This window comes from Pteropus medius, unplaced genomic scaffold (assembly GCF_902729225.1).
Source record: "Pteropus medius unplaced genomic scaffold, Ma_sr-lr_union100, whole genome shotgun sequence".
NCBI classification, from domain to species: Eukaryota; Metazoa; Chordata; class Mammalia; order Chiroptera; family Pteropodidae; genus Pteropus; species Pteropus medius.
Window position 1 is genome coordinate 3,665,500 of NW_024354911.1, and position 24,468 is coordinate 3,689,967.

Sequence of the window (24,468 nt, forward strand, 5' to 3'; positions counted from 1 at the left end):
GTAAAGGACAGCAGGGCCCAGACCTGCTTCTTCAGGCTCCATGTCCAGTGCTTGCTCCATAAAGCCCCCTCCCCACGGCACACTCAACTTCACTAACATCCAGCAGGTGTGGGAGAGACTAGGCTAGAGGACTGAAAGTCTGAATCCTAGAATGTTTACAAGGCACAAAGCTGCCGGAAGCAAAATACAGGCCAAGGGCTCCAAAGTAGGCCAGACCTGCTCTAACAAAAACAGGAGGTTGGGTGGTGGGGAGGAGAGAAAATTAGGCTGAGAGGCTAAAAGTTGAATTCTGGTCCTGGTTCATCTGTTCACTGCAGGGTGCTGGAGCCATGGCCCACAGACCCCCATGCATGAGTTTAGAGGGGCCACAGACCCTCAAAATTCAAATGCAAATTACTGCATTTATCATTTATCCAATTTTCAAAGAGGTGCCTGACCCCTAGAAGAGCCAGAGCCACTGTGCTATAGTCTGTGGTCTCAGGAAAGTTCTCTCTTCTCTTGGGGCTTCAGTTTCCTCATCTGTGAAATGAAAGCACTGTAAATGTTAGTTACTAAAGTTTAAAATAAAGATTTTTCTTTTTGATGGGATAAACATTCTCCCTGCAACTGCATTTATACTGAAAAGCTCTTTCTGCAATGTGGCAAATATCCAATTCAGCCCAGCGTGCAAATTATCCTTCAAGGTCCTCTCAACTCGCACTGGTCCCTGGAGAATTCTGACCACTCCAGTCAATTTCACTCTATCTGATAGTTCTTATTCTTTCTTGTGAACACAGCAGACCATATGCTATTCTTTAAAAGGTCCAGGAGACTACTCAGAATATCCAAGAGCCCAGAGCAGTGACTTCTCCACAAAGAGCACAGATCCAGGGGGTGTCCAGGGAGAGGTTAGGGTCAATCTTGGGAGCGGGGGCGGGGGGTACTTGCCAGAAGGAAATACCTACAAGAGAAGGAGGAACAACAAGCCTGAATGCCTAGATGACAAGTGTGATGCCCACCAGCTCTGAGCTTGTCAGCAGTGAAGGCCATGTAAGGTCCAGGTGTGCTCAGGGGGAGGACAGGAATAAATCAGTGAATCCTGGAGGCTTGTGCAGAAACTGGGGACCAGGTGCAGATGAGGACTCAGGTAGACTAGGTTGTGTGGAAGTCATGGGAAGAGAAAACTGGAGAACCAGACAAATAGAACCTGCTGTCCTGACCCTAGAGTATGTGGAGAGGCCCTGGGAGAGCTCGGCTGGCCCTTGGGGAGAAACTAAGGAACCAGCCTGTGGTCCAAAGACAAATGGAGACTGCCTCCCTTAGCCTGAATGTGGGCCTGAGCCTGCTTCACATCTCCAGGCACAAGGGGTGCCCACTAAGGTAGGCATTCAAGGAAGGGAAAGGGTGTCTGGGCTAGGACCCCAAAACCAGAAATTGAGGGAATTGCCAAATGGGTGGCATCCATCTACTGTTTGACCACATGGGGGAAGCAGAGAGCACCCCACCATTCTAACTGCTGACACTGATAGGATGCAGAGAACTGACCACCTGTAGAGGCCCAGCTATCTCTCAGGGCCTCAGAATCAGATGATGCCCATAAATGCAGCAACACTTTTTCATCGCCCAGAGAAGCTTCCATAGGAAAACACTCTGTCACCAGGTCCCCCGGGCCATGCCTTGGGGCCGCCCCAGAACTCCCGCCCACACCTCAGATTCCAGGCAGGTACTCTTGTATAAGAACAAGTGCCACCTAAGGTGATCCCAGGAGAGCAAATATTACAAATGCCTCTTATCAGCTCAAGACAAGTCCCTTAAGGACTTCTTGGGGGGAGAGTTTGAAACACCTGAAACACATGAATATGATTTTTCAAAAGTCTTCTGAGCACCCAAATTTACCTAAATTCCAGCTTAGGGTCTAGAAAAAAGGGGTGACTCCCTCCATCCTTCCCAGCTTTTCATCTGCCCCCTACCTGTAATGGTGACAGAGCCGTGAGCATCCTGCTGCAGCACAGGGTTGCGCACCAGGCAGCTGTAGGTGCCATTAGCGCCCAGCACCACCCTCAGGATGCTGTGCACATCGAACAAACCCTGCTCGTTGGCCATCTGCGACGTGGTCACGTTGCCGGTCAAGGGTGCACCCTGCCCATCCTGCCAGAGCACCTCGGCCTCGGGGTAGCCCCGGTAACTAGAGCACGTGATGGTCACCGTGTCCCCAGGCCGTAGGTCTTTGTTGGGCTCCAAGGTCATGCTAGGCTTTGAATAGGGGGCTGGAAGGAAGGCAAAGGGTAGAAGTCAAGGTAAGGTAAGGCAAGGACAGGTAAGGCGGGGTCACAGTGGACGAACAGGGCACCTGGGGCTGAGAGTACAAGAGTCAGCACTGAGCAATGGGTAAAGGGTTAGGGAAGTGTGAGGGGTGTGCCAAGGGAAGAGCCCTCCCGAACCTCCCACGCCCCAGGCGCTCACCTGCCACTTGCAGGCTGACTGCAGCGCTTCCAAAGTCCCGGATGCTCACGAAGCAGGTGAAGCTGCCCTCATCCGCCACGCGCACGCGCTGCAGCCTTAGGGATGCATTGCCCTGCACTAGCAGGTCCGGGAAGAGCGCTGTGCGGTTGGCATAGGCGCTGCCCTGGTCTCGGCCCTCGGAGAAGCTGTGCACCACCTGCTTGGTGTCTGTCAGCTGCCAGATGAGGTTGAGCTGCGCCAGGCTGAAGCCCGGCTCGGGTGAGAAGGAGCAGCACAAGGTGGCGTCGGTGCCCACCAGGGCCACTACGGGGTCTTCCGGGACCTGGACCTCCACAGCGCCTGAGGGTGAGGTTGGAGGGGCAGGGTATGAGGAGGAGTGGTGACACTCCGGGCTACCACCGCACAGCCTCCTAGATCTCCGCCCCATCAACCCCATGCCCCGTTCATTTTCCCATTTTCTTCCCACATCCAAAAGCAGATTGTCTCAGGACTCCCATACCTGGAGTCTCCCTAATCTTCTGACAAGAATAACAGCAAGTTGGCTTTGGCCTGACAAGGCACATTCCAGGGTACAGACTTGGGGCAACCTCCAACCCTAGCAAACCCCTCTTCTCAGCCAGGACCCATTTCCCTCTCCTCCCTTTCATCTCTGCTGAGATCTGACTGCTTCTCCATCCTTCCGGAGGTTTCCGAAGCCCTGAGTCAGGAGGCCCACAGAGCCAAGAAGGCCCATCACCATCCTCACCCCCTACCCACCCCAGTTATCTTTCCCATTATTACTAGGCATCTCACTGTTCTGGCAGACTGAGGTGGGGAGCTAGATTCAGATGCCGTGGACCCTGCTGATAAGACCAAAACCTCCTTCTCTCAGTGGGACATAAAAGTAAAAAACAAAAACAAAAACAAAAACAAAACAAAACAAAAAAACAACCTGCAGGGCTTCTGTGGGGCGTGATGGTGACAGAGCCGTGAACGTCCTGCTGCAGCACAGGGTTGCGCACCAGGCAGCTGTAGGTGCCATTAGCGCCCAGCACCACCCTCAGGATGCTGTGCACATCGAACAAACCCTGCTCGTTGGCCATCTGCGACGTGGTCACATTGCCGGTCAAAGGTGCACCCTGCCCATCCTGCCAGAGCACCTCAGCCTTGGGGTAGCCTCGGTAACTAGAGCACGTGATGGTCACCGTGTCTCCAGGCCGTAGGTCCTTGTTGGGCTCCAGGGATATGCTGGGCTTTGAATAGGGGGCTGGAAGGAGGGCAAAGAGTAGAGGTCAAGGTAAGGTAAGGGTGGGGGCCGAGGGGGGCGTCACAGTGGACGAACAGGGCACCTGGGGCTGAGAGTACAGGGGTCGGCACTGAGCAATGGGTAAAGGGTTAGGGAAGTGTGAGGAGTGTGCCGACCCTCCCACCCCTCAGGCGCTCACCTGCCACTTGCAGGCTGACTGCAGCGCTTCCAAAGTCCCGGATGCTCACGAAGCAGGTGAAGCTGCCCTCATCCGCCACGCGCACGCGCTGCAGTCTTAGGGATGCATTGCCCTGCACCAGCAGGTCGGAGAAGAGCGCTGTGCGGTTGGCATAGGCGCTGCCCTGGTCTCGGCCCTCGGAGAAGCTGTGCACCACCTGCTTGGTGTCTGTCAGCTGCCAGATGAGGTTGAGCTGCGCCAGGCTGAAGCCGGGCTCCGGTGAGAAGGAGCAGCGCAGGGTGGCGTCGGTGCCCACCAGGGCCACTACGGGGTCTTGGGGGACCTGGACCACCAAGGCGGTGCCTGGGGGCGGAGTCGGTGGGTGGGGCGGTGAGGAGGGGCGTGGACACTTCGGGCCTCCCTAGTCCCCCTCTCCTTCGGGGTAAACTTCAAGCCCCATCCACCAGTCCTTTAAGGCAGGAGACCTAAATTAAGTTTATTGCCTGTGGTCCTCATTCAGTCAACACGAATACAGTAAGCACCTACTATTTGCCAGGTCTAATGTAACAGAGAATAAGACCAAAGTCACATCCCCTACAAAGCTGACATTTTAATGGGAGGGAAAGGATAAACTAGTGCACAAATCCTCATTAGTATGTGATTAGAGGTAGAACGAAGAAAATAAATCAACGGATTAGAAAGTAAGGTGGTAGCTTTTCAAAAACCTGGCCAGTACTTTACTCCTGTCCGTGCTGGCTGCATTTTTCCATAAGTACATGTTATCTTGATAAATTGGTAAGATGAGTCTAAAAAACTATACACCAAAATGTTAACAGTGGTTTTCTCTAGAAGATAAAGAATCACAAGTGCTTTTTCTTTTTTTCTTTTCTTAAATAAACATAATTAGTTTTTATACAAGAAAGAATACCCATGCCTTTAAATATGGTGGTGAAGTACATTCTTAGAGCTATTAAGCTAAGATTTAAAGAGAATGAAAAAGAGCCTGATGTACAAAGAGCCAGTGTAAGAGTTAGGGGGGAACAGTGGGTGAGAAGGCCCTGAGGCAAGATCCAGCTTGCTATGCGACAATATCAGGAAGCTGTCAGTGTGGCTGAAGCATCTAGACGAGACAGCTTTGTGAGATGGTACGGAATTAAGGGTTTTCTACATGCAATGAGAAGTCATTTGTGGGGTTTTAATAAGGCGTAATCTGGGAAACGATGCTTACAACTCACTCTGACTCCTCCGTGGAGGATGGATTAGGAGGCTATTTCAGTGGTCCCTGTAAGAAGTGACGATGGCTTAACTTCAGAGGATGGCAGTGGTGATGGAGAGAATGGGACAGATTCAAGGTTTATTTCAGAGGGAGAATGAGCAGGGCTTGCTGATGGATTTGAAGTGAGAGGAACACAGGAGCATGGATCTCAGCAGCGTGGGTCAACTCCATCCCCAGGGACACAGCCCGGGCATAGCCAGAGACAAGCCCCCAGTGCCAGGTTCCCCTGCTCCGCCCTTGCCCTCCATCCTGTGGATTTACTCTGCAGCCTTCCCTGTCACCTTTGTCTCCATTCTAGCTCTTCTTTTAGAGCCCTGAAAAGTTATGCAGGTGTCCCCGGTAGCTTTTCTTTTGGAGAGGCGTGCCCCCTACCCTGGCACTGCAATACTTGGGTAATGGTTAGATTGTATGCTTTGGGCACCAGCAAAGCAGGCACAGTCAAAAAGTGTAAAGATCAAACAGTCTTGACACAAAACTTACTGAATACAGCACCCAAAAGGTTTCTTGCATTTAGAAAAATAACATTGAATGGTAGTGTTTTTATTGTGAATTGCACACACAGGGGGATACTATAATCTTTTCAGTGCATAGAGATCTCTAGAAGTCTTAAGCTGGCCTTGGATCTCGCTGCAACCCCAGGTGCCCCAGGCCAGCCCTCCAACTGGAGACCAACTGGAACAGAAAACTCCTTTTAGGGGACATTTAGGAGAGGAAACCTGAGGAATCACCCAAAGCCCTTCCTCTAGAGAAAGAAAAGCGGCAGATAGAGAGATGCTTCCTTTTTGTGACCACTAGACGGCACCAAACACTGAGCTTAATCTTCCTCCACAGAGGAAGGTGGTAGGTCTCCAGAGCAGAGGCACTGATTAAAATTTGAAATATGGGATGAGGACATTGTTATGAAAGTGGCTGCCATTGTTGAATGCCAACTCTGTGCCAAACACTGTGTGGGAAGATTTACATCATTTATTCAACATGGTGATTTAGCACCTACTATGTGGCTGGCACCAACCCTGGAACTGGGGATAGACCCTGTTCTTTGAGCAGAGCAAGCAATAAGCAAGTAAACATATAATATGTCAGGTGGAGATAAATGCTAGGAAGAAGCATGAAGTAAGGTCAGGGCTGGGGAGGGATGTGCTATTTTATAAAAGGTAGCTAGGAAAGCCTTGCTGAGGAGGTGACATTTGACATGTTAGTGTTCATACTATCATTTTATAGAAGAGAAAATGGAGGCTAAGAAATGTAAAATAAGTTGCCTGGTGGCTCCAGGAGGTGGAAATGAGCATGGACAGGGTACTAAGGAGACTGGGAGGAGGTTCACCAAAACCCTCCCCATCCCTGCTAGATTAGAGAGGCTCTGTAGGACCCCTGGTGGGAGAGGGTGCCCTTCCCCGACCTCCAGTCCCCACACTGCACTCCTCACCTGTGAGGCAGAACCAAAGCCCTCCCAGGGCGGTGGCCACACGCACACCTGTGGCAGGGCTGCCCATCTTCCTCTGGGGCAGCTGACAGCTGGGCTCTCTGTGGTGGAAGGCTGCCCCTGTCTGTGAAGAAGAGAAAGTGAGACCTTGTCTGAAAAGGTCCTCCCCAGGCACACTCTCACCTCATCTCCCCTGAACCAGCTTAAGAGAATTTCTGAGAGATGCTAGCAGGAGGAAATTCACAAACTGTGGAGGCTAGACCAGGGGAAGTGGCCGGGACTCACCCTTTCAGAACTAAGATGTAAATATAAGGAAGAGCAGGCAAGGTGGCAAGTAAAGGCAAGGTCGGCCTGCTGGGGCAAGGATGCACACAGATCAGTTTGGGGAGAGAAGCTGAGGCTGGAGCCAGACTTAGGGATAGACTAAGAGGTCTGACTTTTACCTTGAAGGCAGCTGGGAACCATCAAAGATTCTGGACTAGGGGAAAAGATATGGTCAGGGCTGTGCTTCATAAAGATTACTCTGAAGGTATCTACAAGATGAGTGAAAAAAGCTGAACAGAAGAGACGAAGCAGATCTGGGTGAAAGTGACAGCACTGGAGGATATAGGGAAAGAGAAAGGGAGCAAGCAGTTAGGGGTCCATAGTTTTGAGCCCAGTGACCAGGTGGGGTACTCACTGAGACAGAGAACATGAAAGAGTTCAGTGCAAGGAGTGTAAAGTTAGCAGGGTTTGTGCAGAAACTTCCAGGGGAGAGTTCTAGGGGACAGCTGGGTGTATGAGCATGGGGCCTGAGAGAGAGAGGACATTTGCTAGTTTAAACATGTAGATTAAGTGCCCAAGATGGATCAGAAATGGAAGAAGCCAGGACTGGGGCTAACCGCCAAGGCTGGAGACAGGACTGAGAAGTTGGTCTGTGGCCACAGGTCAGACCTCAGCCTCGGGGAGCCCAGACATCCCTGGGTCCAGCCCTGTTCCCAGTCCTGGCTGTGCGCAAGGTGTCCGACTTGGGCTGCCTGCTCGAACCTTTTCCTTGTGTCCCATAGCTGCTACCTGATTGTTCGTGCCACATCCTGATCAAGCTACATATACAGCATCTATCTATGATACTGTGGACGAAGAAGGGGACACATACTAAACCTGACAAGCTCAGGGGAGGTCAGCATGGTAGGCCCTACAAACCCAGAGACTGAAATTAACCATAAGATGGTTTAACTCAGAGACTGAAATTAACCATAAGACGGTTGAACATAAAAATTCCTAACTAAAAGCAGGTCAGGGCGGGTAGTCACATGTAGGCCTGTAGCTTCATTGACAAAGGTCAGTCTTCACCTTAAGTGAGCCTGTCTACTGTCTTTTTGCATCTAAGATAACATCTTTAAAAATGTCAGAGTAATCTCCTTTCCCATCCTCAGGGCACAACCACTCATCAGAGCACAAGACCACAGAACCCTCATTGTTATCTTGTTTCCCACACACCATCTCTATGTGCTGTATCCCAATGTAAAAGAAGTATGTGTCTCTGTTTTACTTTTTATCCAATATCGGAGATACCCCGCCCCCTTTGCTTTCTCCCATCCCCTTAATCTACCACCTGTGGATTTCATGTAACCCTTCTTATGTCTCCTCCTTTTATTCTAATGTATAAAATAAATCGCAAAACTGCCATTCTCCAGAGCATTTTCTCAATCTGTTAAGTTTTACTTCCTGGCAATTGTCAGTTTGGCTTAAATAAACTCAAAAATTCTCTACAAGTTTGGACGTTTCTTACGTCGACATTCCAACACTGATCGACAAGCCTATAAATGATTTCACATTCTTATAACCACCCAAGAAGATAGGTTGCACTACTTGATCCCATTTTGCAGGAAAAAAATATGAAAGTCCAGATAAGTGAAGTGACATCATAATATGATATAATTTGCCAGTTAGCACAGCTGAGAAGGTTTGGGTTCCCAACCACACCTTTCTGCTCTTCCACGAAGCAAAACTGAACAGACATTAGCATCAATTCCAGTTATGACACCAGGCCTCGACCCTTCCAATCCCAGCCAAGCAGTCCCCCACCCCCACACACCCAGCAGCTGGGCTGAGGGAGTCCCTCAGCCAAACTGGGTGCATCCTGCCAGCACCCCCTTGCAGCTGTCTGCAGCGGGGAAGCCCTGAGCAGCCACTTCCTTCCGGGATGCTTCCTGTCCAAACCTGGTGGCTGCAAAGCCTCACCGCCTGCTGAGTCAGCACCCCTCCCTGCTCCATTCATAAAGGAACCCTTGGCCAGCACCACATCCTGCCTACAAGGGCCACCACCACAGCCCACAGGAAAAGCTAGTGGCCTGCCATGCCTGCCTGTCCCCAAAGGAAGCACCCAGGACTAAGGATTAAGAAGCTCTCAGATTCCAAGTCTTCCTTCCTCACTTTTACTTGCAGACAAACCAAGGGCCTATCTGTTCTTCCCAGGCGCCCTCCCTCACTCTTCCTCCTGCTGCTCATGCCTGCTATCTCCCACCCTGGCCTGTGTGACCATCTCCCTTTGACCCTCCTGCCACCCTCCTCAATGGCCCTGTTATCTCCACTCTGTCACCACCATCAACCCCATTTTCTATAGTGCTTCCTCTTGGGACTCAAGGCAGGAACCCTTCTCCCTGCTTAAGAACTTCCTGTAGCTCTTCGTTTCTTACCCAAGTTAATCCATTGTCCCCTGCCCAGTACTCAAGACCTTTCTTATGACTGGCTCTTCCATACATCAAGCTAATTCCTGCTATGGGGTTTTACTCCCCAGGGGAATGACTGCCGCCTTTGTGAATGTGGGAGATCAGGGAGTGCCTCTCTCCTGATCAGACCTATCAAGCCCCTCCAAGAGCCAAACTGTCCTTCCCTCCAGTGGAAAGATGAGGAATGTCTGATGGGTGAGTGTTGGGCTTGCTGCCTTTGACTCCTTTCTTAGACTCTGGATCTAAGAAAGTTCCCACCTTTATGGCTTACTCTGGGGAGAAGCCTGACAGCCCAGAACCTAGGAGACTGAGAATTCCATAGCACCCAGAGGCTCCATCACAACAACTGGGCCCCCAAGAGCAGAAGGCAGAAGGGAGAAACACATCTGGGAGAAGAAGTGCTGCTCAGGGAATGGGAACATGGCCCAGGAACAGAAAGCCAATCACTGCTCGTGGAGACAGATGGGCCATCCCATACACAGAGTTTCACTAGAGGCACAGACCTCATGCTGCATTCACACCACCCTGCCTATCTCTTCTACAGAGGGGAATTCTCACCCTCAGACTGGACCTGCCCAGCAGTCAACATGAGCCACCCCTCCCAGTGAGTCACCAGCCAGCCGGCCCTCTTTCTTCCTCCTCTTCCCCGCTCCCCTGTCCCAATCCCAGCCATATGTGGGAACTCCAAGGAGCCCTGACAGAAAAGACAGGCATGTCTTGGATTTCCCAGAGAAGCAGGAGTGAGGGGCCCAGGCCACCTTTGACCTGAGGGTGCAGCAGGCTCATCCAATTCCAGCAGAGATAGAGCCTCAGGGAAGCTCCTGAGAAATGACCCAAGATGTGCCCCCCACAAAACCAAAACCAAAAACAAGGGCTGAGATTGAGCTCTATACCAAGAAGTCTTGGACATGGGGCTACCGAAGAGGGACTCCTTGCCCCCACCATGACCACTAGCAGCGCCTCATATTCTCCTGTCTTGCTTTCAGTTTCTACAGGGGCTGCTTGGGCAACACTTCCCGCAAAGAGGACAAAAAGAGTCAAGCCATATAACCAGTGTGAGGCTATGCTAACAAGCAGAGCACAGAAGCACCGCTGAAAATAGCAGTTAAGCCTCTGGATCCAGCTATGCCTGAAGCACACTGCACACGTACTGCACAAACTTCACAGGTATTTGAGCCAATCTTTTTTTTTTTTCTTAAGCCTGTTTGAGCTAAGTTTCTATTACTTTCATTTGAAAGAGTCCTTATATAATTAATATACATTATGAATTAATATACATTCATTCATGCGTTCAGTATTAGGCAGGTACTGAGGACAGAGAGATGACTAAAATCAAGGAGCCTGCATTCCAATAAGGAAGGTGGAAATGCACAGAAATCACTGCAGTTCAGTATAGTGTACTATTGAAGATGTGGTGAGGGCTACTTGGAGGTACCTCAGATATATAATAACCCTAAAGGTGAGTCCTGAAAAATGATTTGCACTCCCCAGGTAGACAGACTAGAAAGGTGACCCCTCCCATCCTCAAGAGACTTGTCCTCCTGGTACTGCCTGTCTGCCTCTCAGACAGGTAGAGATCATTTTGAAAAGGTAGAGAGTGACACGCCCAAAGTTTGGAGTGCTAGTCCTAGCTCTGACACTTTGCTGTACAGTCTTAATACATGACTTCCCCTTTCTATGCTCAATGTTCCCACCTATAAAAGAAGAGCTTTGCTGGATGCTAGTAGAACTTCATTAGCATGTTAAGACTTTGGGTACTATATCCCTAAGGTCCAGTCAATTAGCTGCCACACAGGTCACATTGAAATGTACAAAATCACTGTGACAGAAACCACCAATGTTCCCTTTACACCTAATCTCTTCCTTTTCTGTAAAATTTTTAGTTAAGTGCATGGCCACTCAGCTAAATACTACAGATCCCAGCCTGCCTTGCAGCTAGATGTAGCCATGTGACCATTTTCTGGCTAATAGTATGTGAGAGGAACTGAGGTGTACAACTTCTGGGTCATGCCCTTAAAGAGAGGGCACATACCCTCTAATTTCTCTTCCCCCTTCCTACTGGCTGGAACACAGATGTGGGGAGACATCTGGGGCCAAGCTGCAAAAGGCAATACCCTAGAGACTACAGAGTGGCAAGACAGAAGGCCCCTGAGGGGCTGCAGTACCAGCCCTGGGCATACCTGGGACTGTCACATGAGTAAGAAATAAACACCTATTTTAGCTTAAGTCACTTTAATTTGGGGTCTTTCTTACAACACTTGAAGTGACTAACTCAGAGAGCCATCCCTCTCTTACTTTCCCTCCTTCTCTCCCGACTCTTCTCATCCCATGAAAATTGCCACTGCTCAGCGCAGCAAAAGAAACCTCATCTAAAATAGGTATTTCAAAATATGAAGTGGACACCATCTCCTCAGAGTCACTTAGTGATGCCTGGCCTAAAATCAGAGATATTTCAAGGGCAGATGTGACAGGCTTGAGGATTGTATGGCAAGGAAGGCTAAAAGAGTCAAGGTGGTACTGAAGTCTTGAACAAATAGGTTCATGTTGGGCACACATATTTAAATAGGGAGATCTGGAAATGAAGTGTGTTTAGGGGGAAAAACAGTTCCTATTGGGCTTAAGCTATGGATCATCCATGCCAAAAGGTCTGATGGACTGCTGGACACACAGAGCTGGAGCTCAGAACAGGGAGAGACAAGAGAACCATGCATGCATTGGTGGTAATTGAAGCCAAAGTTGGGATCACTGAGTGAGATCATGGAGTGAGAAGAGGTCCCCCAACAAATTCCGAAGAAAATGCAGAAGTCAATGGCCAGATATTAGAACAGGGGACCTCTCTCTGGCCACTCCCACAACCTCTTTTTGTCCCCTCAAGTGATGGACACCCACTACTTCCCAAGTCAGTCTATTGGCCCTTGGGCAGCTCCCATTGGTGGAAAGCTCTACCTTACACTGAGCCAAAATCTGTCTCTCGTACAGCCCCAATTTCAGTTCCTTCTTCACAGCTTCTGCTCATTCTGTCCTTGACAAAGAAGCAAAACAGATGCTAAGCAAATCTCTGTCTTCAGTTGCTAGTCTTGATACTCTTAGTTATTTTGCTCCACATCCTTTATTCTAGAGTGCCCCTCTCCTTCATTCTAGACTGGCTCCTTCTGATAACAGAGCCCCACTTTCCTGAAGGGAACCCAGTCCATTTGGTGCTGGTGGGGTTGACTCTCAGCCTCAGGGCTCAGCACGTAACCAGACCTGATGTACTGGCCCCACACAGTGACTTGCCTGGGAATGGGCCTGTGAGCCAAGCGACATCCAGTCAGAGACTTCCCAGAGCGTTTCTGCTGGAGCTATTGGAAAAGACTGTCTTGCTGAGGTTGCTAAGAAGAAGGATGTGTTCTGGGGCTGTTAGCAATGAATCTATTGACTACCGACAATATAAAAAATTGACCCGAACAAATAAACAGAAGCAGAAATGAAAGCTAGAGGGATAGAGAGCCGTGAAGACATCATTTAAGCTCCTATGCCTGAAGCCAGCTGCACACCTCGACTGCTCAGATACTTGATCCAATCGTTTGTTTTAAGCCACTGTGAGCTTGGTTTCTATTACCAGCAACTGAAGGAGTCCTTGAATAGACATTCATTCATGTATTCACTAATTCATTTAACTATTTACTAAGTATCTGTTAGGAAGACATTGGGGACAGAGAAATGATTAAACTATGTGTCTATCCTCAAGGAGCCTGCATTCCAATAGGGAAGGTGGGCATGCACATGAATCACTGCAGCTCATTATACTGTACTATGTAAGATGCAGTGAGGGATACTTGAAGGCACCTCAGACACTTGGTAATCCTGCAGCTGAACCTGAAAAAGTGACCCGAAGTCTCCCGGGTGGAAAGGCTGGGAAAGCCCATTCCAGGCAGAGGGAGAAACCTGTGCAAGGGCACTGAGGTAAGAAGCAGCACGGCAAGCTGGAGGAATTACAAGCAATTCAGTATGGACTGACATGAGGTGAAAGGTGGTGATCACAGGAAGAGGAGAAGATAAAAGGCAGGCAGGGGCTAGAGCAGGAAGTTTTCCTTGGACTTCGTTTAAAGGTGATGAGGAAAACAGGATTTAAAGTAACATTACTGCTATAGGTAGGCTCGACCTTGATTAATTGATTAATATGTAATGCTAACCTTACTGAGGAGGTTAGCATTTTAAAGGAGGATATTTCAAAAGGGCAATCGTTGACTCAACATAAAAGAGAGCTGATGGTGGAATTTGGGGCATCAAAGAATTTTTTTTCTGGATTGTACCTTCCTAAAGCTGCTCAAAAGACCCCACTCCGCCTGTGTGTGGACTGGTCCTAGATGTCAGATCAAGTCAGGCAGGGGTCAGCAAAGGTTCAGATAGAAAATATTTTAGGCTTTGTAGGCCATCCAGTAACTGTCATAACTCCCTGCCGTGACAGGACAGCAGTCGTAGATTATGTATAACTGAATGAGCAGAGCTCTGTTCCAATAGAACTTTATGGACACTCAGATTTGAATTGCATGTAACTTTCATGAATCATATGATTTTTTTCCAAATGTTAGAAATGTAAAAACCATTCTTAGCTTGTGGGCTATGCAAAAACAAGCAGCAGAAGATTTGGCCTATGGGCCATAGTTTTAGAAACTGGTTTACAGAAACACTAGCACCACTGCTCAAAGATACCCAGGTAACAGCAAAAATGGGAAACAATGGGGAACCGGTACATTAATGATGGACATTAACTATGGCGCATCTAGATAATGGAATAATATACAGCTTTGGAAAAGAACGTGTGCTAACATGGAAATAAGTCCATGACATATTGTTGAGCAAACAGACCATATTGCAAGTTGTATGGCCTAACTTTTGTATTAACAAAAGGTCAAGCCCTATGGTTCCAGATCTAGTCACCTATCTCTCCATCTCTCTATCAGCCGTATTTCATAGCATGTCCTTCTTTTTCCAGGGCTGAAACCCCTGCATCATCTAGGCTGTCTCCTCAACGCTCTCTCTCTTTTTTTTTTTCCCTAGATGGTTTTTTAGCCACTCCCATGGCTTTAAATATCATTTATATATTGCCAACTCCTGAATTTACTTCTCTAGTCCACACCTATCATCTGAGTTCCAAACTTAAACCAACTTGTTTCCTAAACATCTCCGTTCCAGTGACTCACATGCATCTCCCTCTTCACACGTCCCTCTTCAAACTCTTGATTTCTCCCCCAAAACCTGTCCCCCCAACCCCTTCCCAGTTGGGAAAGGCATCACTTCCCTTTCTGCTCAAGCCAGAAACATGAATTTCTTTCACCTCTACAATCCATCACCAAGAACAGCCATTCCTCACTCTAAAATATATCCCAGGAGTCTGCAAACTACAACAGCCTGAGTTCCAGATCCAGCCTACCACCTGTTTTTGTTCAGCTCACCAGTTAAGAAAAGTTTTACATCTTTTTCAATGGTTGGGAAAAATCAGAAGAAGTTTATTTCATGACACAAGGAAATTTTCTGAAATACAAATTTCAGCATCTGTAAATAAAGTTTCATTGGCACACAGCCACGCTTCGTTCATTCATGTGTTGTCTGTTGCTGCTTATGTACTACAATAGCAGGACAAGCAGCTGCAATGGTTGCAAACAAAGCCTTAAATACTGACATTCAGGCCCTTCACAGAAAAGTTTGCTAAACCCTGATATTTATTTACTCTCACTTTCTCTCCATCTCTGCTTCTCTCTTTGATCTGCCAAGTCAGCATCATCTCTTGCTTAGATGACCACAAAAGCCCATTCGCCAGTCTCCCCGCTTTCTCTCTTGTGACTTTGGCACATAATGGGTGCTCAGTGCATTGTTCAGTGAATGAATAAATGAATGAATAAATGAGTGCATGTGTGTTTAGGTGGACAGAGAGATGGATGGATGGATGTTTGTATATGGGAGAAGAGTCTGGAAGCATGATAGTGAACCCAACCCTGGGGCGTGGGAATGAGAGTACGAGTTTACTTCCTTTTTCTAGCTGATGCACTTCTGTAACTTTGACAATGAGCATGTGATTCTTTTGCAGTTAACAAAAGGAAAAAGAAAAACAGCTACATCAAAAATTCACGTGCATTTTAGACCAGGCTTCGTCACTCACTTGCTAGGTTTTCTTGAGCAAACGCATTCTCTCTCTGGTCTTCATCTCCACAACCCTCAAAGAAAGGTCCTGGCCACCATCCAGTTTGATGACCAAATGCTGGGCTGGTGTAGTCACAAGGGGCTTCAAGGAAGAAGTGAGCCCTTTCAGATGTCTTTGGAGATGGAGAGACAGGTTCAAATCCAGACTGTCACTTCTTAGTCGTGTGACTGGGAAAACATCCTCTTTGAGCTTCTGTTTGTTCTTTTGTAAAATAGGGATTATAAACTCTACTCTCATAGGATGATTATAGGACTCAACTGAGCAAAATTATCTAAACCAACCTATAGGTGTTCTATAAATGAGTGGGGGCCTGGGGCGTGGGGGTGGTCTTCAGAGTTCCCTGGGAACAACTCCATGTTGACCTTCCCTTTTCCTGGCAATCTGAGTCAATTTAGGCCTTTTGTGTTCAAGGCTGTCCACTGGGCACCGCTCCACAGCCCTGTGATCCCACCCCAGGGAAAAAATCAATTCTTCCTCTCAAAGTGATTTCTGTGTGAGTCAAGACAGCAGTGTGTCATCAGGGCCAGCCCAGCAGAGAGGGGCCAAGGTTTTCTTGGCATCCTCCGCCTGCTTCCCTCATGGCTTTAGGAAGAACAAGGAAGAGAGGAGAACAGGACAGAGAAGAGCCTCTAGCCTTTCTAAGCCTCACCATCTGCACCACAGCACCCTCTCCACAATGAAGTCAGGGCATCAGAATGGGAGATGGCAAGAACAGAGAGAGAATCCAGCCCATCTCTGTGGGTCTGAGAGCATGGGGAGACATCTACTGCAGGAGCTGGTCTGCCTTTCACCCCCTCTTCTGGTTAGGGAGCTGCCACAGAATGAGTCTACATCTTCTAGGGCTCAACACCATTTGACAAGGCAGCGTGACACCATCTCAGAACTGGGAGTGTGTGCAGAGGCCATACACGCATGGGTGCACAGATATGTGAGCATGTGTGTGTACATGTGCACACACATGTACACATACAATACATCACTGGAGACACAGAACCCTGAAAAAAGTAAAGCTACACTGAACTCAGAAGAGGTCCAGCCAGAAGAAGGGATAGGCCCAAGGGGAGTAAAGAGAGGAAGGGAAGAAATGAGATTTTGTAAGACCAAATCAAAGAGTAGGTCCCTGGCAGGCCTGTGGCACACACATCTGCATTCACTCAACATTTGTGGAGTCCTGCTAGGTGTCCACCTAAATATATTTGGAAATCCCATCCCTTTCAGGAGCCTTTCCAGACTTTACTCAAGGAAGGATGCACTTTCTCTAGATGTGTTCTGTCTAAATGCCTATCTGCCTCCAAATTCTTTAGGTTTCTATCTTAAGAGGCTCATCCTATTGGAACAACTCTGCTGACCTCATCCACCTAAGCACCAGCTCCTCTGGCTCTCCAGGGATTCCCCCTCAGGAGTGTAGCATGACCCCCCACCCTCACCCCAGTCCTCAGAGCTTGAAAGCCTCTTGGAGTTCACCTGATCCAGTGCCCAAGTCCACACCCATTGTACAGATGAGAATCTGAGCCCGGAGAAGGAGGGCAGGCTGCCCAAGGGCCCAGACTCAGTCATCAGTCACCAACAATGGTGACTGAGAGCTCACAAGTGCCCTCCGGCTTCAATTCCTCACCTATTAAATGGACTCATTTGGCTGCCTTGTTTGCCCCAGGGTACAGCTTTGGTTCAGGAGCAAGCAGGCCTGTATTAAAATTCTGACTCAGAATTCGAATATGACCAGGTATAAATAACTTAACCTTTTTGAGACTCGATTCCATATCTCTAAAACAGGTTTGCAATCCTTACCCCACAAGGCTGTTTTGAGAATAAAATAAGACAACATACAGAGAAGACAGGAAAGCACCCAGCACTCAACAGTGGTAACAATTATAACTACTATTAATTATCATTGCCATGGGCATGGAGACAAGGCCTCCTGGACCCCTCTACACGGAGCCTCCCCTTTCCCTCCCACTCCACCCTTCTCAGCCAAGACTCCCACTGTCAGGCTATACATCTATGTCCCTGGGCCCATTACTCCTCCTCTGACTCCCTTTCCACCTGGAATCCCACTAGCACCCCAGGTCCAAAGCAGCAAACGCACAATTTGGCTCCATCTCTGTGCCTAGCTCACCCCAAATGGTCCTCTCCCCACTCCTCCTTCTGGAAATCAGGTCACAGCTCCGTATATCGTGGGATCCAGCCCCTACTGCCCCTGCTGCTGCCATGTCCCCCAGTACAGAGCCTCCACCAAGCACACATTCCAGTGTCTCCCTTGAGGAGTCCCAGTTCCTCAGGGCCTATGTTGACTTTAAGGTGACATGGGAATCCTGCATTCCAGAGGTAGTATCTCCCCCTGCACCAAACTCCAAGGCTCCCAATAAAAAATGCTTTCATTCCCCACTCCCAGTACATTTCCCATACTCTTGTGATGCCTTGGGAAGGCCAAATGCCCAAAGGCTTTAAGGGTGTAGAGGAGGAACCCATTCTCTGGACAAGAGGACAGGGAGAATGTGGGTGGCTGGCGGAGCACAGGTCAGAACCAGAAGGCATAGGAGGGGCTCCTAGAGGCATGAGGGTACTGAGAACCAGGTCTCCAGAAGGATAAGGACCTAGCAATGGCCCCTACAAGGCTGTCAGCATGACTAGTCTGGGACATGAAGGTCAAGCCTGCCCTCTCCCTGACTCTCCAAATGAGTCCTCTCTACCTCGCTGTGGGGACCCCTAGCCAGGCTACAGAATGAGTGAAGCATATGCCTGCCTTCCGAGTGGCAGAAAGAGCCAGTTCTGGAGACAGACCACATCCCAGCTCTAGCATTTGCCAGCTGTGAGTCTTTGGGCATGTGACTTCCCCTCAGTTCTGAGCCTCAGTTTTCCCATCTATACAAGAGGGCTAATGATACCCTACCTCATAAGACTGCAATGATGATTAAATGAAATGATATCTTTTGAGCATCCAGCACAGCTCCACTCCAACCCTGAAAACCCAGTGTTCCCGTATGGAACCTCATACTAGAGGGGAGGCAGAACTAAGGGTGCCAAGTGAGGGAGTGTTGCATAATAGTGCATGTGGCCCTCTCACAGATGTTTGATTCATTCCGAGCCAAAGGAAATTTCTGGAGGATCACATGTTCCCAACCACTTCCCTCTCCTCCAGGTCCTGGATATGCCTCCCCTCTTTTGCTGGTGGACCACCCTGTCACTCCGGTCCTGGGGGATGTGGGAAAACAATAGCAATGAGAAGTTGTCATCCAGAGGACAAGCTCATGGGCAGTGACCTCATCCTGCCTGCCCTTCTTCCCCCTCCCGACCCCATGACTCAGGGTCACAGGCTCAGGCCCTATGTGGTCATAATCTCAGAGGCCTCTTGGATCTGGGTCATTTTCTTCACCCAGCCCTAACTCCACATGTCTAACTGAGAAGTAGCCATCAACAGGCCAGATGCCTGTCCTACAACACTTTCGAGGAGTCTCTCTGGGTGCTGTGGAGTCCCAGCTCATGGTTCTATGATCCCACTGCATCTCTGACCCCAAACTATACTGTTCAGGTCAGTGAAACCCAAATTCTCCTTTAGAGAATGAAGATTTATGACTCTAGAGAAGGCTACAGTTTAAGGATGGGGGAATTCCCATAGGAAGACTTAGAAGCTGGCCTCTCCAGAATAAGGACCCAGCCTCCTCAGAAGGGACAACACTTCCCTAACTGTCCTTTCCACAAACATTCAAGCATCCACATATCAGGTATCTGAGCAACCCAGACTTCCAGCTAACCTACTCCCATCAGGTGCATGGCAGAGCTGAAGAGGACCAGGGACAGGAAGGGAAGCAGTCCTCAAGTCTGGCACTCTTCTCACCTTCAGGCTTACATCTACCTGGGCTGCTCACCTCTAACAAGCTGGATTGTCTGATTTCTTGGAGCATAGGAGTCTGGAGTAAATTGGAAAGCTCACGTTAGCAGTCAGGAGAAACCACTAGTGAGGTCATTGAAGAGAGATGAGAAGTCCAGAGATCAGTAATGGGACCAATAAAAGCATCACTAAAGCCACTAAGTGTAAAGCTCACTCTCTTAAGAGTCCCCTTGCCTTACTACCCCTTAGTGCAAAAACTGATGCACACAGTGCCGACCTAAAGTCATGAAGGAAAATGAGTGTCTTGATGTCAGATTGTGCTATATGTAATATGGGGAGAAAGATTTCCATGCTCAACAATTAACAGAAGTGTTACTGCTTAAGCTCAGGAACTTCAGATGTCAGAGAAATGTACTTACCCCAAACAGTTCCACTCCCAAACAAGCTGGAACTACCAGCCCCCACTCACACCCCGCATCCCCACAGCCCTCCACCCCTCCCTGCACTCAGGTCTGACCCATTGAACATGTTTAAACTTCAATTTCAAGTTTATACTTCAATTTCTCTCAGCCTCCAAAAGTGCCCTACCTATGAGCAGGCCCCCAAACTACAAGGAAGGCTGCACAGCATCAGATTTCCTAGGGATTTCTGGGAGGCCAGAGGGAATTAGCCAGGGGACTGAACTAAATAAAGAACTCTTTTTTAAAGACTGACTGGCTTCAATACTTTCTAAAGCAGAAGCTAACTGCTAAAGATGCCTGTAAGAAAGGGACCTGGGGCTTTAACTGAATGATGAAATCAGACTCATTTATAATCATCCACAGCCAATTTGAAAGTAAATAGTCTTTCTTTCTTAAGTCAATCTCCTTTCCCCCAGCCCCCATTCCCCAATCGCTTTTGCTTTACTATTTGCTTGACGTTTTCCTCAATGACAGACCTCATATCTGAGTCACTCATCACGCATTTCTCATTAGGGCAGGTTTCCCTTAGAAATAAATCCCTTTTTCTGGCAGTTCACTGTCTTAGGCCTCCAGACCTACCCATTGCTGGCTAAACAGCAAGTGAGGGCCTTGGGATTCAATCCCCTCCCCTCTCGTGTGCCCCTACCCTGGCCTCTACCTTCCCTCCACCGGTCCCTGTCTCTCTTAACCCTACCACATCCACCATCTCTGAAACTTCGGAAGCCCAAACCGCCCATCCCTGCGCTCTCCCGTTCTTTGGCTTCCTTCTGTCTCCTCCCCTCCCCCAACATCTATTCACCTCTTCACCCAGGCTTGCTGTCCCTACCTGTTCTCAGAATCTGTCCCCCCAATGTCCACTGCTGCCTGTGGCAGTCCCCCCGTCACCTACTCCTTCATCCTTCAAGGCCAAGTGGAGTGGACCCGAACCACTCGCCCTCCGCTCTCGGGCAGCTTCCCCTCCTCAGCACTCGTGGTCACGGTGTTTTCTTCTGCAGGGCGCGGGAGACTGCTTCTCTCCCAGCTCCAGCCAGCGGGTTAAGCTTTCCAGAATCACTAACACAGTGACAGATCTGCCTCCATGCCCCCCTGCACACCCCGGGCCTCTGTAATCACGACCACCCACCCAATCTTCTCCAGCGGCGTCCGGGGTGAGGGCAGGTCGCACACTTCTCCAGCCCCCTGGACCGGAGGAGGAGGGGGAGACCAGGTCGGGGGCGGGGTTGGGTTCCAGCCGCCCCCAGCTGCCTCAGGGCCCGGGAGGCCGGAATGCGGCTCGGGTTCCCGGTGCTCACGGCTCGGAGGCCGGCGCGGGACCCAGGGGTGTTGGTGGAGGGGAGAGAGGGAACGGAGGAGAGCACACTGCAAGGGAGGGGACGCCTCGCTGCCCACTCTAGCGGCCCTGCAGCAAGCAAGGGCTACAGACAAAGGCCGCCCGCGCCCGCGCCACGCAAGCACTCACCGTGCCGCGCCCTCTCCCGGGATCCAAGACTCCTCCGAGCTTCGGAGTCCCTGCCTCCGTTGTTACCGCAGCCGCCGCGAGGCCGGGCCCTAATGGGGGCCGGGGGCGGCCCGGGAGCCCGAGGGGCGGGGCGGGCTGGAGGAAGCCTTGGGCCCGGAAAGGCAGCCGGGTGCGCGCAGAGGCGGGACTGGCCCCGCGGCAGCAGTTTGGGGCCAAGGCCTGAGCCCGCCCGTTGGGCAGAGCACGGGGCCTGGACCCCGCCCCTGACCCCAGTCCAGACCTAGCGGGGAGACCCAGTTCTCCGGGAAGGGAGCGCTGGTCTAATTGCTGCCCCTCCCCCACCCCGTTCCCACATTCCCAGGATCCAAAGTTTATTTTCTGCTAGGGGGACAGGTGACCAGTCACTGATCACACTCTTCGCCCTCACCCTTCAGGCTGCTGATGGCAGAGCCGGAGCTCAGATTCTGCTGTCCGACTCCAGGTCTGCGTTTTCCTTGGGCACTAGGTTGGTACCCGGGCCAGAAAAGGGTTAACTTTACAGAGAGGAATTAAGAGCTGCAGGGAGTATTCTATAAATACAGCGTCGTGGGTGCCTGAGCCAACCACAGAGTAATTTCCACCCAGCTGGTTTTCCTCGTTTCCTTCCACCCACGGCCACCCGGCCAGCCCTGCCCCCAGCCCCACGCCAAGCGCTGGCCAGACTAGGCTCCAACGGGGAAAGGGGAGGGAGAAGCAGTTCTGACTCCCCTCATCCCTGTGGCCTTGGGTTCTGTCCTTGTAAGACCCAGCTCCAGCCTGAAAAGAGACGGGGGCCAGTCTCTGCCGTGGCTCATCTCAGCCCTGCACCTGTTCTGTGACTTGTTCTTTATCAGATACAGAGGGTAACAGCTCCAGTGTGACCAGCTTCTGTGGGCCTGGGTCCTTTCATGCTGGGCCTCTTTCGATCCTCACAACGGCCCTCTGGGTAGATATTATCTCCATTTTACAGAGGAGAAAACTGGGGCTCTAACCTTGTGCTTTCTCCAGGCCCAACAAGTGGTAGAAGTATGAGGGAGGGGTTAGGAACTATACATGAATACATGTGTCTCTGCATGTCATAAGCTCTTTACCATTTTATCTCATTCTGTCTTCACAACTCAGTGAGGTAAATGCTTTTATTATCTTTGTTATTACAAATAAAGAAATTAAAACACAAAGAGATTAAGTAATTTGCTTAAGGATATCCAACTATTACATGGAGGAACCAGAATTTGCCCCTTTGAATTTAGTGCTGAATTCAAACTCTACTGTGTGTGTGTGTGTGTGTATGTGTATTTGTGTGTGTGTGTGTGTGTGTGTGTGTGTGTGTGTGTGAGAGAGAGAGGAGAGAGAGAGAGAGAGAGAGAGAGAGAGATTGATTAGTGGTGCATGGGTATATATATTTGTGAACACATGAGCAACACTGTATTTGAGCCTATGTGTATATGCATTTCTTAATATAAGTTTGTTAGTGGCAGTGTCTGACTACTTCGAGGGATGGGGCCAGAGAGTGGGAAATGAAGGCCAGGACATCTGGTCCAGCGTCTGTGGAGGTCGTCAGCCTCCCCAGCAATTCACACTGTTCATCCTACCCTGTCAGGCCTTGTGCATGAAAACTGCAATATTAGTAGTAACATTGTTTTTGGTTTGGCTTGAGACACTCTGCCAGGTTTCTTCAGGACATCCATAGTCCCAGGCCTAGTATGGACATAGGGAAGTCTTAACTGCCCAACGGTAAGAACAGTTTATTCGGTTCTCCCTAGTGAGGTATTCTTAATCTTCATGACAATGTCTAATTTCTGAGGCAGGACCACTGACTGCCATTCCTAGCCCCCTTTCCCTCCCTGGCTTCTCTCAGCCTCTATTGTGGTGAAATACAATGTGTGATGGAAGTGGCCCTTCTTGGACCATGTCTTGGCTGCTGCTAGGTCTCCACTTGGGTCACTGCTCCTGGGGAAAAGCCCCATCCAAGATCAGCAGGCTGTGTAAACTGCAGCATTCCCCGTCAGCAACCAAGTCTCAGTCTTCTTGCCGTGTCCCTCTATCCTGCTTCTGCCACCAGAAGTGAGGCTCTCTTCCTACTGGCCTACTTCACCCAAGATTACTACCTCACATGTGGGTATTATTTCTTATTGGCTTAACTGCTTTTTCCACTTTTGTGGCTAGCAGTTGCTAATGAATACAATCTGGTGTTTGTTTTCTTAAAACAGGACCTTCGGCACAATAACATATTTGGCACCTCTTCTTCTTTCCTTATTTCCCATGATGAGATCATCACGAACATAACTTCTAAAGAAACCTCTACAACCAGACTGTCCAGACTGTCCTTCACAGACAAATGGTGATGGGCCTTGGGTTTCCAAATAGAACTTTAGCTGCAGTGATGACTTTATCCATTCACAGAGATGTGTGACCACCTCTGAGGAATGACCCCAGGCACCAAGTTTCTTCCTTCACCTTAGAAATTCCCCAATCAACCCTTTGGCAGCATTGCTGTCAAAACATGGTCCCTCTCCATCGCCCTCCACCCCTCTGTAAATGTTCATACAGTCTAGTTCCTTTCACTTCAAGGAAAGGGAGTCTATCAGAGGTGGTCCTCTCAAACTACACAAGTCCATTTACTTCCCTAAGTCTCCTGGTACAGGAGCCAGCTTCAACTCTGGTCTGTTCTAACATGCACTGTCCAGTGTTCTCTTCTTGTCCCATGTCGTATCTCCTTAGGCATTTTGATAGATCCCTCAGAGCTGAAACCCCAGCTCATTCTCCTCCAGATTTCCCACTAGTACTCCCCTGCCCACCCCTACCTCCTACCCCATCTCCCATGTTAAGAAAATTTGAACTTGAAAATTTAAACTCTGGAGTGAATGCCTTAACCCTGGCTGGCAGGAGTGGAATGCAGACAAGAGAGTAGAGAGTAGGCTAGAAACCAGGACCTCCCAGCCTGCCAAGTAATGGCCATGTGGCCGGAGGAAGTGGGTCGGCTGTTCCGGGCCTCTGCCTCCTCTTCTTCCAAAAGAGTTCTCTCTGGTCTCCTGTGTAGCCTGCTGAGCTACTGGCTTTCTCATTGAGAGCACCAGAAGATCTACCGCTCCGCCCTATAGCAAGCAGGACTAATGAAGCAGGCCTGTAAAGCCAGAGAGGGACTAACAGTTGGCTTGCAAATTCCCTGCTCTTTCTGTTTAATTTAAAATTTTTTTCAATTATAGTTGATATACAATGTTACATTAGTTTTTGGTGTGCAATGTAGTGATTAGACATTTAT

The 24,468-nt window shown here is 49.4% G+C and overlaps 1 protein-coding gene across 4 annotated transcripts in view; it reads right to left on the reverse strand.

Annotated features, from left to right (window-relative positions):
• The window catches only part of CD276 (CD276 molecule), a 29,511-nt gene extending 7,791 nt beyond the window's left edge, over positions 1 to 21,720 (reverse strand). Inside the window, exons 1-6 of one of the 4 annotated variants that reach the window (XM_039856409.1) lie at positions 21,616 to 21,720; positions 6,548 to 6,668; positions 3,867 to 4,208; positions 3,374 to 3,688; positions 2,443 to 2,781; positions 1,950 to 2,246 (exon numbers count right to left, since the gene is read on the reverse strand). In XM_039856409.1, coding sequence (XP_039712343.1) covers positions 1,950 to 2,246; positions 2,443 to 2,781; positions 3,374 to 3,688; positions 3,867 to 4,208; positions 6,548 to 6,614 — 1,360 coding nt within the window. In that variant the 5' untranslated portion in view covers positions 6,615 to 6,668; positions 21,616 to 21,720. Of the gene's footprint in view, positions 1 to 1,949; positions 2,247 to 2,442; positions 2,782 to 3,373; positions 3,689 to 3,866; positions 4,315 to 6,547; positions 6,669 to 20,852; positions 20,873 to 21,188; positions 21,412 to 21,615 lie in introns of those variants that run through there. The other 3 variants (XM_039856411.1, XM_039856410.1, XM_039856412.1) reach the window with 3 other exon arrangements.
• Between the last annotated feature and the right edge of the window lie 2,748 nt (positions 21,721 to 24,468).